The 18,304-nt window shown below is 37.7% G+C and overlaps 1 protein-coding gene across 3 annotated transcripts in view; it reads left to right on the top strand.

The window, feature by feature from the left end:
• AKT3 (AKT serine/threonine kinase 3) overlaps positions 1-18,304 on the top strand; it is a 153,397-nt gene that overhangs the window by 84,414 nt on the left and 50,679 nt on the right. For all 3 annotated transcript variants that reach the window (XM_075089395.1, XM_075089394.1, XM_075089396.1), the window contains exons 4-6: positions 10,353-10,464; positions 11,463-11,607; positions 17,664-17,795. In XM_075089395.1, the coding sequence (XP_074945496.1) occupies positions 10,353-10,464; positions 11,463-11,607; positions 17,664-17,795 (389 nt within the window). The remainder of the gene's footprint in view (positions 1-10,352; positions 10,465-11,462; positions 11,608-17,663; positions 17,796-18,304) is intronic.

The raw sequence follows: 18,304 nt of genomic DNA on the forward strand, positions 1-18,304 counted from the left end.
AGATGGAGTGTGAGATCACTGTTAATACCATCTTGATTAGGTTGGCAGGGACTTAAAGATATGTCTTTACAGTCCTATCTTCATGTAATCTTTGTAGCTATCTGTAAAGTGAGAGTGTGGTCTCAGTCTACTTTTTGCTCTCCAAATGATAGACATCTTTGGCTCTTGCTTGCAGCTTGTTATTTAAGCAGAAAAGGCCAAGGCTGGGGTATTATTTTCATAGTACTGTTGGAGTTGAACATTGGAAAGTTTGCACAGCTCTGCTTTGTACTATACTTGTTCCGTAGTTTAAAACTTTTATATCCAGCTCTGTCGAAGTAGTTACTTCCATCATACAGATATTTTCCCACCAGTGTCTGCTGCCTTCCACTGCTGCAACACCAGCATTACTTTTGGAAAAGGCTCTTTCCTAGGCATAGTGCTATTTTACCTGGAGTGGCTCCCTGGTTTTTTCCACGGCAGCTTGAAAGTCCCGCACCTGAGCATTACTTTCTCCCTGGTCTCATGTTGTCCATGTACTCTGTTGGAAATGACAGGGAAGACTGGAGAGCATGGATTTATTTTACATACTGCTAACAGTGCCTTCAGTACTTAATATGTCTTTGTTAGTAAAGCCTTTCTCATCAGGTGGCGTTTTGTCATAGGATGGAGTGTTCAGAGGCCATCAATTTTTGTTGGGATGATCTGGGAGGAAATGTGGGGGGAAGACGTTGGGAAGTGGGTGTGTAAACAGGTAGATGCTTTACGTAGAGAGGGAGAGCCTGAGGCAGCACATGCATGCTTCAGCCTGTTGCCGGCCATCCAAAATGCAGGGGAACCATGTGGGCCTGAAATGGAGGTGAGGGACCTCTCTTCCTTGGAGTGTGTGTCCCTGAAGGCACAACAGAGTTGACTGAAGGGTACAACAGAGTGGGGCTGGATGGAGCTGAGCCCTGGGGAAGGGTACAGGACTGGCCCCTCAGCATCCTGGACAGGGGCTTCACTTTGCCTCCCCGTGGCAGCTGCCGTCCCGCCTTCGGGCACACGTGAAAGGTGGCGATGAGCACCCTGCACAGCATCTGCGGACTTGCCACAAGGTTGCAGGGGTGAACAAATTGGTCAGATCTGGTGACACTGGGTAGTATGTAAGAATCACTCTGGTTTCTCTTCTGTGGAGCCAGCTTATTTTACACCAAACAGAGCCTTCTGTTTTTTAACACGAGAGATGAGAGAGCTGTGTATCTGAAGTATGCTTTTAGTTCCTTAAAGCTCATGCCCTGACACTTGGACTCGCAAAAAGTTGTACCGTGGTATCTAACCATACACTTAAAGGTAAATGAAGGCGATGTAATTACATTGGTGGGAAATTAATTGTGGAAGCTTAAAACTGGTTCATACTAGTTTTCAGAGGTAGATTCAGAAGTGTGAGCTTGCTTGAAGTGGCTGGTTCAAAATCAGTTCAGCTCTTTTCAGGTAGAGACAAGCAGTTGCAAGTAATGAAGCTATTGTAGCTTAAAGAGATACTCTTGACTGAGTCATGGTAACTGAGTGGGTGTGCATTCCTAGCCCACTTCAACTGCAAAATAAAATATGTTAATGTAAATTGCTTTAGCTTAGGCATTTATGCAGTCAGAATCAGTTTAAAAATAATTTGGATTTGACTGGTGTAACTTCTCTGTACAGGCAGAGGCCTGAAAAAATGTCCTGGCTTTTAAAAATCCACTATGCTTCTTTGGAACAAAACTAGTACTCTGGATGACAGGATGTATAACCTCTGTGGCGCGCTCTCCCCCCCCCCCCCCCCAACCAACATGGCCTCACAGCGATGTTTTTAACTGGTCCAGTCTTGCGTAAGTAGAATCAATGCTGCTTTGTGTAAACCACTTTGGTCTTTGATAGTCATCATTAAGCACAGTGGAGAAGAATTCTGCTTCAGTTCTACTTAAAGACCATTTGTGGCTTTACTGTTAAAAAAATACTTCTCATCTATGCAGTGAGTATCTAGGTAATCAGATAGCACATTTGGGATGAGGTATCTCTAAGAATTGGCCCTTTGCCTTAATTTTGATCTTTACGTGGGGAATAATTAGGAAGAGCTGTGTCCCTTCACAGTAGCCTTTGAGCTTTGGCCAAAAATGATGTCACCTGGAATTTCTTTCCTATCTGGAAAGATAGCACTTTCTAAGCACTCTGTGATGCAGCTACTATTTTTCTTGTTTTTAAAAGGAAAAAAAGAATTTTAGTTATTGTAAGAAGGGTAACCCTTTATAACCTTCCCTTTATTTTTTTTCCTCTGCAGAAATGATTATTGATGAAACTTGGCTATTCTAAATTGAGAAGCTGTGCTACTTTTTCCTAGTCTTAATCTTTCAGTGGGCCAGAGCCAAGGTTTTATTATTTTGGGGATTTAAAAATCTTCAAAACATGAAAACTGGAAGGTTTCAGGGGAATGGTGTTAGGGCTATAACAAATTCTGAAGACACACTCTAAAGAAATGGGGTAGGAAAATATACATGTATGTTTTAAGTGAGATTAAATTATGCATCAGAGTTCTTTGGCATTAGACGTGGCCTTGCATGCAACTCCACAATTAAATCAATGAGATTTAATTTTAAAGTCCCTTTTTTTAAAAATTGTCATAACACTGGATGACATGAACCCAGAGATAAGCATGTAACTGCAGATACTTATAATATACTTAAATATAGATTTCACTCCAAAATAATAATGGCACAATTGAATAAATAATGTTCATTCGATGCTGCAAATATTTGTGAGGAGAGAAAGGCAAAGTATTGTAATGTACTGCATATGCAAATGCATCTACAGAGATCCGAACTCCAATCTAATGTGTATCACCAATATTACTGTCTGTGTTGGATGGGGAAATGTTTAGCTTTCTGGAAAACTGGACCAGTAATTTTCTTTGGGAGGCTGTCATATTACTTTATGAATGGTTTCTTGGTGGTATAGTTGGTATTCTGTCATTTGACTTAGAAGATTGGATTCAGTTGTTGGCTTTGATCATGAATGAAAACGAGTTCCTTGGTTTCATCCTTCCATTTTAATGGACAGTGCTTTCTCAGACACCAGTATAGCATATTGTAATTTCCAGTTATCTCTAAATAGGGCCTGGTATGAGCATGGCAGGTCAAGGTTTACAGCCAGGTCAGCAACCTGGGTTATGCAACACCCAGTTGCATAAATAAAATTGGGGTGTTTGCATGAAAGACAGAGAAGCCTGTATAATTTTATTGTCTTCCGTGAAAACAAACTAAACCCCAGGAAAAAATTAACAGCAACTTGCATAAATCTTTTATTTTCATTCTGCCTCTGCGTGAAGTGGCAAATGGCAATCTAGTTGTAATGACAGAAAGACACGGATGCTACTTCAGTACTTTTTTGACTATTGGAAAGAAAAGACTTTCCAGCATAATGAGGTGCATCAAAGATGATCTTTTTCAGCTTCAAGGAGTGTAATTAAGTTTTTGTACTTATTTGCAGTCATATATATGTTGTTGCACAAACAAGTACCTGTCATGAGCCAAGCCCCACAGAAGTGGGATTTCTACCCGTACAGAACAGAAAGTCAGTCCCTGCTCCAAAATACTAAAATTCCAAATATAAAACAAGGGACAGCAGATGGATGCAAACAGATGGGGGGAGTATGAGAAAACAATGAGACAGTATTAGCCTGTAGTACAGGCAGTGGTCTCAGCACATCAACAACTAATCCATTGTCAAGGTTAGATTTTTACTGTCTTCTCCCTTCTTTTCTTTCTCCCTCCTTCCCTCCCTCCTGTTTTTTAAGACATGGTGAAGGAGAGTTCTAAGGAGGATTTAAAAGAGAACCAGTATGGCAAACAGAAATTAGAAATGTTTTTAAGAAATGGTGCTGAAATTGGAACAGTAGAAGGATGGGTGGCATTTTGATACTGAAGAGTGATATGAAAGATGAGGGTAGGCTGTGGGGATGGACCATATTGAAAAGCTACCTATGTTTGAGGTGATAGAACTGGGTAAGAGGTGAGGAATGCAAAGAGAAGAGTGGTACGATCAAAGGGACAACGGAGAAAAATGATCTCTTCAGCGGTTTTGGGGATGACATTTTTAGGGGAAAACTACATTTGCTGGTACCAGAGAAGGGATATTTAGTTGTTCACAGAAATCTCTGTGTGACCAAACTTATTTGCAGGGTCACACTCCCCGTAGATAGAATGTAGTGAGAAAGGACAGAGGCTTTTGGAAAGCCACAGAAAAGTAGGTTTCCCATAGGGAGTAGGTAAAAAAGTCGGAGAATTGAGAGTGGACCAAGCTAAGGGTATGTGTATACTCATATATTTGTATATATCTGTAAAAGTCATGGCTTTTACATATATGTGTATGAACAAAAGCATGTGTGTCTGTCTCAGTGTTCTAAAAATGGTGTACTAATTCTGCTACTTCTCTACTACTTGTCTAACAAAAACGGTCATCAGAGAAAAGTGTGGATTTGGAGTGCCAAGTAGCAGTAATGGAAAAAGGTATTTGTAAGCAGTGTGTTCATTAAATTTTGACATGAGGAAAAAAAAAGGGAGTTGGGACAAAAGTGTTTATTTTGTGAAGGAAAGACAAAGAGAACAATAAGAAATCAATGTTAAATTTTGATGCAAATAGATAGGCACATAGATATAGATATCTGTGTATAGATAACACTATATATTTAAAAATGCATATATTCTAAACAATGCAAGCAGTGGTTCGATACTCTTTCTTTTATATCATATGATAATCACAGGAAGCTATCTTTTGTGGTAAAACTCCGTCTGTATTAGAAATAATTTCTCAAATATGCAACCTTCTGTTCGTTTTTAGTGCAATTTTTTATGCCTGCTTGTATGTTTAGTATTCCTGTCTAGCCATATCAACAAATTCTGCTGAAGTTGAAAGCTTCCGTATGTGAAATAATAAAATGGTATTAGCGTTCTTTCTGTTTTTTATGCTGAATGAATGTATTTAGGAAAAGAACACTGGTGATTATATGGTTAAAGTTATAGAATTCAAACTTTAAACTTTTTAATAAAATCTGAACAGATGATCTGTGCGCCTTTTTTTTTTTTTTTTTTTTTTTTTTGGAACTGGCAGGTTTCAGGCCCTCTAATTGGCTTCCCAGCTTTGCAGAGTAATTACAGCTTCAAGCAAACTTTGTCATCTGTGGTTCAGAATGGTGTAAAGTAAACAGAAGGTTTTGAAATACAGTTTGTAGTTAGAGTTGCTCAGGAGAGTTTAACTAGCATTACTACTTAATTTAGATAGTAGCAGTTATTTGAAAAAGATAGTCTTAATGTTTTAGAATTGTCAGACTGTTAGCAAATAGGGAGACAAAAGTTAACCTCTGGTATGTACCTGACTTTTTTTTTGTTTTAAAAAGAGAAGTTCAATACTTGAGAAATGCCCATTGCATTTCTTTATACTGGTTTTATTTAATTTTTTCCATTTTCTGTATAGATCCAAAAACGGCCGAACAAGTGCTACAGACTTGTTGGAACAGAGATGTCAGTTTCTGTTACTCATTTTGTATTTTGCTGCTTTGAACAAGTGTTCTCCCTCAAGGTTTTTCATCCGCTCTAATATTAAAAGGGGAAAATTCTCATGACCGGCATTTAATCCCAGTAAGACAGAAAGCTTTAGGATTAGAATGTGTAATTCCAAGTTGTAGATGGCTAGCATACAAGAACACAAAGTTGAGTCTGTCTGTTTACTGGCTTACTCATCTTTTTGAATTATAATTTAGACTTCCAACTGTTTTGAGTTGAGATTCAGCCCTTTAATTACATATGTTTATGTATAGTAGGAAACTTGAAGACATTATGGTGGAGTGTTCTCTACTCTTGGTAATGACCCAACTATCACTCGAGTGTTTGGAGCCAGCTCTCAGTAACCAGTTTCACTCATTTTTCTGTGCTTTTGTAGTTTCCAAACTATTTTCTGTCTAAAACTATTCTGTTTTTTCGAGTAATTAGTAGGAAAATATTTTGGTAATTAGCAGTAATTTTGGTAATTAGCACTTATTCATGTTAACTTTTTTTTTAAGCTGTAGGTGAAAGACACAAATAAGTTTTTAATCATGTTGCAATCATGACAGGAATGCTGCTTATCCCATATATTTGTATACAGCAGCACATGAACCTTGTGGGTGTACTAACTATCAGCAGACTTCAGTTACTCTTATCTACTTGAGAAGGACAGGTAGCACACCACTTTTAGAAATACATTGGTCCTCCACCTCTTTCTGAAACTCCTTTTTGCTTCAGAAGGGAAGAATACAAACACATGCAATTTTAACCTTCCACAAGGAAATTAAATCTGTCGCCACTTTTAACAGAATATTTGAAAAGCTCATTAAGTTTTGATACATTTTATATTTCAATAGCATCCTTCAGTGATAGTGAAATGGCATTTTTTTTTAATGTTTTCAGTGCCATTTTCAATTGCTAGGGTATTTTTTATTACCTTTAATTGATTTAGTTAATTGTCTGTAATAAAAACTGAGAGAGTAAATACTCTTTGGTAGTTACAGAACTTAGTATATGCATCCATATGTTTTGTTCTTGTTAAAAATGCACATCATCACTTTGAGAATTGTCTGAAGAAATTAATATAGATAATACCAATAATACATCTATATATTAGATACAGTTTTACATAATGTACATACTATTATATACAATATATTTATTATACTACATCTACTATACTATATATAGGTAAAGACCATATTGTAGGTAGCATTTGGACATGGGGAAGCTTAATTCTGTTCCAATTTTTGCATACTTGAGTTTGCAAACTTAAATAACGTATCCATTTTTTCTGTATATTTGCAATCAGAAGATGAATGGTGAAATTCAAAATCTTCGTGTCCATTACAGGCACCGGAGAGGGGTGTGCTTTTTAATTGTTATAGACTTTTCTGCAGGTTTGACTGCACCTTTTTGCCTTCAGGTTGTGCCAGCAGTCACCTGGCTTTTCTGTCCCTGGCAGCTTCTTTAACCTTCCTTCTCCTAAAGCAGCTACTCTAGATTAGCTGTACTCTAGCTATCCCCCAAGTTTTTCTTCCTCACACAGGTTCCAGTCTTTTTCCTGTCCCATTTCCACTCTTCTCCTTCTATCCCTATGTCTTTTGTTCCTCCCATCTCTTCTGTGAATAACTTGCTGTATGCCATCTTTCTGTATTGGATTTTGCCTCAATGAGGTAGTTTCTTTTTCATATTGTCCAAGGAATAGGATGAGGTACTGTGAATATAGGAGAAAAAGCTTTCCATTCAGCAGGTGTAGAGGCAGGAGATAGCTGCAGCCTCTGGATTATACTCAATGCATAGATTTTCCATGATTCTATGCTTTAGTAATTGTTATTGTAATTTTTTACCCTCTTCCCACTGCACTCTTATCCGTCCCACATGTAGTGTGGCCAGATGCCTTACATTTTCACAGGAATACTAAAAGGATATCAAAGGTCTTGGTTTGCCAAGTTTTAAGTCTTGTCTCTGAAAAGCAGTGTTTTCCAGCAGTGTGCAGCTTTAGGCAGACACCCAGCGAAGAAAACTTCAGCCTACATGATTGAAGTGTGATAGGATTAAAGATGAGAGGGTGGTTTCGTCAGGAGTAAGATGATATAATCTTAGAGCAGACAATGCTTCTAGTCTCTTCTGTTATGAAGGTAGCCCGACACATTCCTTAGAGCTACAGCTGAGAAAGTTAAGAAAACAAAGAGCCTGTTAACCCTAGCCTCACTGTCATCATGATCATATCTTGGATTTCAGCCATATCTCTGAAGATGTAGATTTCTTTGATCTCATGAGTAATATTTGCACCCAGCTGCAAGCCTGGTTAAGTGTCCTAAGCAGCTCCATGTCATCATGCTGCCCAAGTTCCCGTAATCTGCTTCTGTCCTCGTTTCTCTTCCAGCTTTTGTGTTAAATTCCCTCTTCCTGTGTCCATCCTGCTGTAGCTCTTTCCTCTAAATGTTGAGGATGGCTCTCATCCCATCCAAGACCTAGCTGAGTTTATAAAAGCAGTGAGGTTGGATTACTGTTTCTCTTCTGAGTCTCCACAGTGTATGCAGGTTTGTTAAATGTAATGTCCTGTCCTCAACCAGTGAGCAGTATGACTTACATAATAATTTGGAGATGTATGGTGAACATACAGGTTTGTGCATCAAGTAATACACACCAGTGTACTGTAATATTTACTTTATTCCTCCTTCGTTTCTTAGACATGTTTCTGTCCAGCTTCTGAGGTGTTCTGCTAAGCTGCAGAAAAAATTGCTATCGACAGACATATCCACTTCCACTCTTCTTTGCTTTTTCAAATAAAAAAAAAATGCAGTGTACATGAAAATTCTTAAATCAAGGCATCCTTGCAAAGACCCCCCTAAAATCAGTTCTTTCATGTCTGTATTAAGGATAGTCCAGTACAAGTAAGTCTGCTGATATTTGTTGTGGCTTTATATCATGGAGACAGAGGCCATTCCTTAGAGAATCATGCCCCAAATTATTTAGGTGTTCAGGCATACAAACCAATGCCTTGAACTAAGGCTTTAAGCTTGTTATGAGCTAGTAATATTAAGGAGAATTGCTTTACTGTATTTTCAGTATGCAGCTGCATTTCAGAAGGTCAGCTGTGAGTATGCATCTTGTGCAATTAACAGTGGCAACAAAGGGATAAGGCAGAAAGCAGAAGCAGGGTAGAGGGTACCTTGCTATGGTGGGTGTTCAGAAATTTGCTGGGTCTGATGCAGTTCCTTGGAGAATATTTAAAATGCATTCGAGGTTTCAGGACCCTGAATCTGTGAAGAAGAAAAAATACGTTAAGCCAATATTATTTATTTCTGTGAAAGAATAGCATGCCTTGTGTAGTGGAGCATGTCAGATAACATGACTTTTGTAAAGTGTTGACATTAACTGGAATAAATAAAATGTAATTCACCAAGAATAAGTGCAAGGTTTTATTCAACTACATCAGTGAAAGGTGTGGGTCAACTGGTAGTTGCTAGCTCTACCAAAAGGAAATTAGTGGGGGATGGTAAGTGAACAGGAATTCTGTTGCCATATTCATTATTGACTGATTTGTGAGTCTGATAAAGCATTTTAGATGACACATTTGATTTGGATCAGCTTTGAACAAGTGATAGCATTCCAGAACATGAGGTGTGATGTTTGTATCTGTCTTGTGGTAGCTGCAGGAAAACAAATTACACTTTTGACAGAGTAACCTTAACTTACAAAAACGTTTAAATAGATTTGCATGAATAGAGAGTTCTAGTACGTCAGTGTTTTGCAGGTGTAACGTTCAGTGCAGTATGTCGCATCATAAAATCTAACACACGGTCCCATTGAACCATTGCCTGAATTACCAGTGTTGTGGTCTTGTGAAAAAGAATAGGCAGTCTACTCTATGACTAGAATTGTGTGACAAGGAAGATCTCGGATCTGAAAGCACAACCTGTGAGGACAGATTGGTTGAACTGATTTAGGCCAGAGAAGACTGAAGAGAGATAAAACAGTGTTCGAAGGCCTAAAAGGGATAGTTGCTGAAAAGATAAATCAGTCAACAGGGCAAGAAACAATATGCTTAAATTATAGGAACAGTTGCATTAAATGCTAAAAGAGATCTTCCAACTATAAAAATAATGAGTTTCCTTATAGTTGGATGGAATAGTTTGCTTACAGAGGTTTTGAAATTACTGCTTTTCGGGGACTGTAGAAAGAGTTTAAAGCAATGTTTAGCAGAAACAGCGTAGGTAGACATGATTCTGCCCTGGGGCACAAGGAGAACTAGCTGATTTCCTGGGACAGCCCCACTGGGGGTGTGCGTGGGGTTATTCTATATTTAATAATCAGACTAGTTTCAACATCAGAATTTTCTCAGATAGGGTATTTTACAATAAATCTAATCCTTAAGTGACAGTCATGTGGGGAATTGTGGCATGGTTATCACTGAAGGGAAAGTGTCACATTCTTCCTGCCAGGTACAGATGGAAAAATGTGCCTGTGGCTACTGCTGTTACCTTGGCATACTAGAGAAATCCGGGATCTAATACTCTTCAATACTCTCATAACACAGACCTATTTCGCAAACAAAGATCACGCTCTTGATATGGGCAACAATACAAGTTCCATCACTTCCTCTGACTGCTTTCTTTACCTTATGATTATTACCTGCTACCTTTTGTTCAAGCCCATGGTTATAGTGCCATTCTGTATTTCCTTATATGTGCTGGATACATGCTGGATAGGTATACATAAGCTATACGTATTTTGTCTAAGTGATTTTATTTGCTCTTCACCCGTTAACTGGCAATGTATAAAAAAAGGTAATGTCATGTATTTCTCTAGAATGTCAGCTAATGAAAACAGAGCGACCAAAGCCAAACACATTCATTATCAGATGTCTTCAGTGGACCACTGTCATAGAGAGGACGTTCCATGTAGACACTCCAGAAGAACGGTGAGGGCTTTATTTTTGTTTTGCTTTCTCTGTTCTTTACTCAGAAGCCTCGGCACAGTCTCTGCTGGGACTGCACAGCTATCAGCACTTGGAACTGTAAGATTCTGAGCATATCTGAACAGTTATTTGAAGAACATATGAGTCAGCTTCTGTAAAATATTAGCTGAGCTCATAGCTAGTGTAAGAGTCGCCTGCGAGTAGGTGGGATGAGTGTGTTCAAATAAGCCAAAACTATGTCATGATATGTCTCTGAAGTGTTAAATTTTGAACAATAGAAGCCTGCACTGAAGTATTTTCCAGCCTCTGTGTCTTAAATTTTCCTTTTATTCTTCCTAATATGCTCCTTTTTTGGCACAGAAAGAAGTATGTTTGTTATAATTTATTTTATGTTTCCTTATTAGTTTTTCTTGTTTCAATAAACATAGACAAACTCTTAACTTTTTTTAATGCACCAAAAGCATGTAGGTGCTATGGGATGGTGTACCTTGCTAAAATGTTCTATACTATGTCTCTGGTTATGCACTGAGTCTTCCCACTGTGGGCATCTGTCCTGTTGAGACTAATACTAGGTGTGGCTTAATAAATCTTACTTTATTTTCTGTGAAAATGTCTTGCAGGGAGGGAGAATACAAAGTCTCTTAGAATGTCAAGTTATTATCAGAGAGTATAGGATAGGAGAGGACATTCCATGCTTTCATTTGTATTATATCTGGAGCAAGTGTTTTCAAGTTTTCACTATTAAAATATTTTAAAAATCAGACAATCGTAATTCTTGAAATCAACCGTGCAGTGATCCTTTTTGGTGCCGGTCAACTTCACCACCTGTAACATAGTGCATAATTTGAAAGGAAATTGAAGTTATTAATTTACATGAGGCTTCTGCTGTGTAACATGAGAATTGAACGTTGAAGCAATGTAGCATGTGAAAAATGTTATAAACCATTTATTTGGATGTATTTAATGAGTTTCTAATAGGGGTGTTGGCTTGTTCATGATAGGGAAGAATGGACAGAAGCAATCCAGGCTGTAGCAGACAGACTTCAGAGGCAAGAAGAGGAGAGGATGAACTGTAGTCCAACTTCACAGATAGACAATATAGGAGAAGAAGAGATGGATGCTTCAACAACCCATCATAAAAGGAAGGTAATGGCATTAAAAAAATAACTGAAAAGTCTAATATGTAAATAACTTTTGTAGAATGGTCTAGTTGTGTAAAACAATATGCAGAGAAAAGTATTTCTACATAAATTTCAGTGTATTACAAGTATAAAAGTACTTTTTTATTTCAGTAAAGCTGAACTGCTCTAGTTTTATGTATTTGTTATGCTATCTGATACGGCACTTCTGAAAAATGGTTCAACTGTTCAGGCACATGTTAACATTCTGCTTATTTTTTGAATATTATTTTCATCTTTTCCTTTTTGTTTGTTGACTCTTTCAGAAGTATGATAATAAAATATTTTTCTTGAGACAAGTAGATTTGCCCCCTTTCTCATGCAAATAATACCCAGTACAAATTTGCATGAGAAAGGCTAGCAGGATGTAGCTTTTAATGACCTTGATTTTTGCTATCTGGGAAAACAACTCTGATTTAGTTTTCAATGAAGTAAGAGAAAACAGTGGTTTTGTTTTTTGTAGTCCTTCTCAGCTTTTGGTGTAAGTAGGAATACGTATGTTGTTGGCTGTAATATACTTGTATCTCCAGAGTCAATAGGATAAACACACAACTAAGAGCATGTTTTAAAGATTCAGTGCTGTACAAAAGTTTGCGTACTGTTTTGTGTTTCCATTCTGTCCTCTGTTTCTGTTAGTATGGACTACTCTTGAAGAATGGATCATTCAAATGGATGTCTCTCATTTACTATAAAGGATTGACATGATTCAAGAAATGCATAGAAATGGCATAAGAAATAATAACCTGTTTCTGAAGGACTGGCTTCATTCTTTCTAGCTAGAAGTGAAACCTGTAGAAAACTAAGTGGAAGTCTGCTGACGGAGCAAAACGGTCTTATAGCCAATGTAATTGAGTCCCTTTGAATGATGAACGATGAAAAGAAATAGTGCATGTGTGCCTTTACTTATAGATCCTGCTTTGTTTGTTGTACTATATGAAGCAAGAATCATAGAAAAATCAGTGGCTGAAAACTATGCCCTTATGAATATAGCAAAGGTGTCATAGGAACCTTAGTTCTATCATGTCCTAACTTTTCAGAACTTGAGTTTGCAGTGAAACACAGTTCTTTCATGTTGTTTCATTGTATGCAATTTTCTAACCTTTTTCTGCTATAGAAAAAGGTAAAAACTAATTCTGTACAGCTATAACAATAACTCTCATGATACATGGTCAGGTTGACACTGAACTTTTAGACTTGTGGCATAGGTGTTTAATGGTTGTGCTCCAGGGTAAAATAGGATAAGTGACAGCAAGACAGAGGCAGCGTTCGAGATGTGTCAGTCTTGGAGAGGCAGTGCGGTTATGTGGAAGGGATTTGGGTTTGCTCTATTAGAGATCAGAGCACTGCTCCAAGTCTGTGTATCCCCTTAGTGGAGTACAAAACCACTGCATAACAACAAACATTTTCAAGGTATCAGAATTAATGCTGCCTTACATAGGTAGTTTATCTGGAATGTATGCTTTCCTTGTGCACAGTGCAGTGCATTTTCCCATACAACAAAAGGGGTTGTGGGAACAGGAGGAGAAGGAAGATCAGTTTTGTTTCTGTCTTGCCACTTGCCCTTTAGGAAATGCAGAAATAAGATGCTGGGACAGTGCATGTGTAATGCTGCAGGATGTTTAACGGCTTTGGCAACAAGCCAAATGCAAACTCTACAAAACAAAGGTGAAATGAAAAATGGTGATATTCAACACCTAAAAATAGAGCAGAGTGGAGTTTTTGTAGCCAGTGAAGAGCATACTGAGGATTGCACGGATTTTCTTTTTCTTTTATTTTTGCCAAAACTCAAAATCCCACTACAGATTTCTGACTGTTGTAGCTGAAACGTTCTCAGAAGTTTTTGGAATAAAAAATATTAAGTGGTCATAATATCGGGGAGTTGTTGCTCCCTATATGTTAATGGAAATTGGGAAATATATATATATATTCTTTATAACTGTTTCTGTTTTGTAGAAATGTTTCTGAAAAGCTTCTGATTAAGCTTTTGTAGGTGTTAATATAATCAGAACATTTAAACTATAATGACTTAATGTATTTCTATTTCCTTTATTTTTTTTTAGTACTGGATTTCTTTTCGTTTCAGGGATTTTTGCACAATGTGTCCTACAAGCTTGTTTTGTCACCTGATTTTACATCTAAGCCCAGTGAATTTTGCTTGTGCATGCACCAGATGGTATACTTATGAGTAGCAGAGGATAATCAGATTAAGAAACAAGACAGAGAGGAGTGGGCCTATTCTTCTCTAAAAAGGTAGCAAAAGGTTTATGAAGAAAACAGTCTTTCAGATGTAGAACTTGATTTGAACAGACGTGACAGCAATGTCCCTGGGCAGATTAGATGGAAGAACCAAAAGCACGTTTTAAAAAGTTTTTTTGCAATTTTTAAAATAATGTCAATGTGCCACTTAAGTTTTACAGTAATAGCATCACTAAAATTAGGAGCGCTAGAAATTTTTATGAAACTGGTTTTATTTCTTCCTGTACTATTCCTTGTAAGTAGAGTTTCTTCCTGATGAAGTCAGGTGAAAACTCCAGGTGCTATGATCTTTGTACAAATCAGGAATTTTTAAAAATTAGTTCCTTGGTAGGAGTTTTCAACACCTGTAGTGGGATGTACTCTTTTGAACAGATCATCCATAGGGGAGCAAATAGGCTTTACAGAAGGCCGTCCATCATGTGTTTCTTTGGTTAGTGTAGTTTCCTGTAGCTTCATTGCTTTTCCTTTGTTTACAAATTTGTTTTGCAGGGTGCAGGATAAGTAAAGAAAAGATTTTTCAGAGGAAACCAGAAAGTAATGTAGTGAGGAAAAAAATTCAATCCTCAGAGTTCAGTAGGAATGAAAAAGGTGGAGAAAGAATCCAGTCTTAAGGGAGCCTCCACACTTGCTTACCAACATCCCTCAGGGTTAGGAAGTATTTCCATTTTTCCACCAGTTTTCAGTACACCCTTAGCTATGGCATCTGTGTTTTTATCTCCCAAGGTCTTGTGTTCTTTGGCAGACTTTTTGAGTTACCCTGCACTGTGTATCATCTCTAAGCCTTCTGCTGAGCTTGTAAAGAATGAGAGCATCAGCAGACTTTATTCTTAGAACTAGCACTACTGCCATAACCTGCTGTTAAGCCATGGCTCAAAATCTTGCAAACCTATTACCTTCCTCTTATAAATATACATATTTTTTAACTTGTTTTCACTGAGCTTGCAGCTAGATTCATGACTGCTTTGATGAACATTATGTAAGCAGATTTTGGCCGAATGAGTCTTTCAATTTGATTGGCTTGCTGCCCTGAGCATCAAACCCATGTCTGTGCTCAGTCAAGCCAAGATCCTCCTCCTGTGTGCGGGCAAAGGGCTGTTTTTCTGAGCTGGTTTTATGCAGAATCTGATGGCCTCTCTCTAAGTCCAGCATCTCAGAGAAGATCAGAAGTATGGGAAGAAGCTACCCATTTGAGGCTGCTATGATCCCATAAAGTTTTGAGTGTTGGAAGTGATAAGTTGTTACGGTCACTAACTTGGAATTTATCAAGAAAGCTGTTGGCCATTCTATGTTGGGAACACAATGGTTTATGACCAAAGATACGGAGGATTCTGCCCTGAATTACTCATTTTTTCGCCTAAATTGTGTTTTGAATGGATTTTTCATGTGTTTTTGTCAATCGTCACTGCTTTAGCACAAAAGCAGTTGTTTTTACTTGATTGTTATAGAACTATTGAAGTAGATAACATGACTTTCCAAAGTACTGACTGTGATATTTGAGAAGTCTTACCTTTAGTTGATTAAGTACTAGTAGCCATGTAGTGTTTGGATCACAACTTCACATACTTCATCATCATCATCACTAGTTGTAACACATTATACTAGTTTTTAGAAAAGTTGCCTGTTTAAGGATTGCTCTGCAGGCATAAACTTTTTTACACTCACTTGTGTGGATTTGCTTTAGGTGAAAAGTATACTGAACCTTTGAAATTTCTGTTACTCATATTTTTTACTGGGATAAATGCAGTTTCGTTCTTCCTGATGTGGTTTTGGCAGCAAAATAAGATCTGTCAGTGCAAAATGTTTAAATATGTTTATGTGTGAGCAAAGAACAGAATTCAGTAAGGATAGTTTGCTTAGAAGCTACCAATCAACCATTACATGGAAAAAAAGATTTAATTCCTGCTGATACAGCTAGAAAATTGATATATGAAAAGCATCTTCTCTTTAATAAAGCTTTGAAATATCCAGCTATCCAGGTGTTACCTTAAGTAGTCTGTTGGAGACCTTTTGCAGCTTTCAAGTTCCAGGTTGAACACTTAAAAGCTAAGGAATTACAGCGTTAAAGTGGTTGATGGAACTTCAATTCTACCTCTTATGTGAGCAGATTTCAGACTGACTCTGAGTAAGCAATTGCATAAATTATTTTCACAGTTTGTCAACAACAACTTCAGATCCACAGTAATAGTATCATGCACTTGAGCTTAAAGAAATAAATAATTTCAGAAGGAAATTTTGCGCTTTATACTTTCTCACAAGAGAGAGTGTATTTTGCTGCCACTATTTGTGATTGCACACTGAGGATATGCCCAGTAGCTCTACACTGGGAATGTGTGTGAGATACGTAGGCACCATTTAGAGGTGTTTCTGGTAGGGATAAAGGAAGTACTAATTCCGTTGTGGAAGACACAATTAGAAGTTTATCTCGAATACCAGTATTTGAGAAAACTGCCTGAGGCTGCAACTAGCAATAGAAAGAGACACTAGGAAGATGAAAGATAAGGCATGATCTTCTCTTCCTCATACATAACAGGATTAAATATATTTAACTTAGCAAAACTGAGACTCAGAGTATGATTACTCTCTATAAATGTTTTGAGGTGTATTATTCACAAAGAAAGGAAGGTTACTGATACTGCCTGACAGTACTATAACGAGAAGAGGTGTGTATGTTGCCTTTCAGAGCTTTTAACTGCTTTCCTCAAGGTTCCTGGGTGCCTTAACGGTCTGTGTGTGGTTATGTGGCGCTGCAACAAAGCCAGTAACACAGCACAATGAAAGATGTGCTGTGGAAACACACAGTGGAAACCAGTGATTGGCCTTGAGGTGGCCAAAGAAACCCTGCTGTCAATCCAAGGTGACTCTATGCAGTTGCTGCATTCTCAGTATTGTGCTGTTTTTTCTACATCCTCATCTTTGCATCTAATGTATAGACCACGGGGTTGATGCTTCTGAACTGGCTGTGAAATTAACTTGCAGAACTAAGATGATTATGGACTCAAGCTTTGTGCTCATGAAAGTGGCTAAACTGCTTTGGAATCTGAGGTGATCTGGTCATATTCTTGCAGTGTGTGACACTCCAATTGAGCTGATACTGGGCTCAAACTGTCTGTTGGTGGAACTGGCTCTTGGGTGTAGTACATTTAACCTGCAAAAGTAGGGTGATACTAAATGTTTGAGTCATCATTATAATGGAGTCACATGAAAGAGGAAAACTTGCCACCTCTTCCGTTTCAGAGCCAGATTGATTAATGTAAAAACATGTAATTGTAATTTGTATTCAAATTTTTTAAGGACCACCTCTAATACAAAGACTGTTGTAGAGTTTTACTAGCGTAATATTGCAGTGAGGATCGCGTATATTTAAAAAAAGCCATCAGTGCAGTGGTTTGTTACACAAAACCTACTGATATGCCATGTTCTTGTGTCCCTGGTAATACATGAGTTGATGAGCTTTCCTAGCTGTGGAGAATTCATGAGATGCTGGTATAGGCTAAGACTTTGTTCTGCGTGTGCTTTGTAAAAATAAGTGTGTGTTTGTAGTATACTCTGCAGTACTTGACTTTAGAGAACTATAATAATAGTATCGAACAACATATCCTAGTGGTTTAAGGATGCAGTTAACTATTACGAACTTAATCGTAGAAATTTACCTATCTTTTTAAACTTTTCTTATTATACTGGTAACAGCATTTGGTTATATACAGACACACTTGTGTGGATATTGGAATAGCATAAGTCTTGCTAATCCTTGTTCTTTGCTCCTTATAGACAATGAATGATTTTGACTATTTAAAACTACTGGGCAAAGGCACGTTCGGCAAAGTTATCCTGGTTCGAGAGAAGGCTAGTGGGAAATACTATGCTATGAAGATTTTGAAAAAAGAAGTCATTATTGCGAAGGTGAGGAAGGTTATAATATTGTGTCATTGTTTTTGAATGGGATAATCTCTAATACGTAAGGTATATTTGATTTTTGATGGTAACTGAGTCTGATAGAAATATCTGTGTATCTTCAGAAAACAGGAGTACAAAAAAAGTATGTGTACCCATTTTGCATGCCTTTTCCAGTGTCTTATAATCTAGAGTGAGCTAAAGCACCAAGAGAGTTCACTGAGCAGGAATATAGTGCAATCCAAGTTTAAATCAAGAAAAAGTGCATTGCAGGGTATCTTACATACTTAATTTTTTCTAAATCAACCTCATTTATCTCCATAAACACAATTAATTTAATGGGCCTGTGCTCTGTTCCTGCTGTTAGATGAGATGACTGTGCATGGGCCTAACAATTTGTTTTTCAGTTTTTGAGGAACAAGAAAAGTCTAATGCTGATGTCTGAGGAAATGGTTTAAACTGGCATTGTCCAATCACTTAAACTTGATTAGTTTAGTGTTACTAACTGTTGTGCTCGG

The sequence above is a fragment of the Phalacrocorax aristotelis genome, chromosome 3 (assembly GCF_949628215.1).
Source record: "Phalacrocorax aristotelis chromosome 3, bGulAri2.1, whole genome shotgun sequence".
Lineage (NCBI taxonomy): Eukaryota > Metazoa > Chordata > Aves > Suliformes > Phalacrocoracidae > Phalacrocorax > Phalacrocorax aristotelis.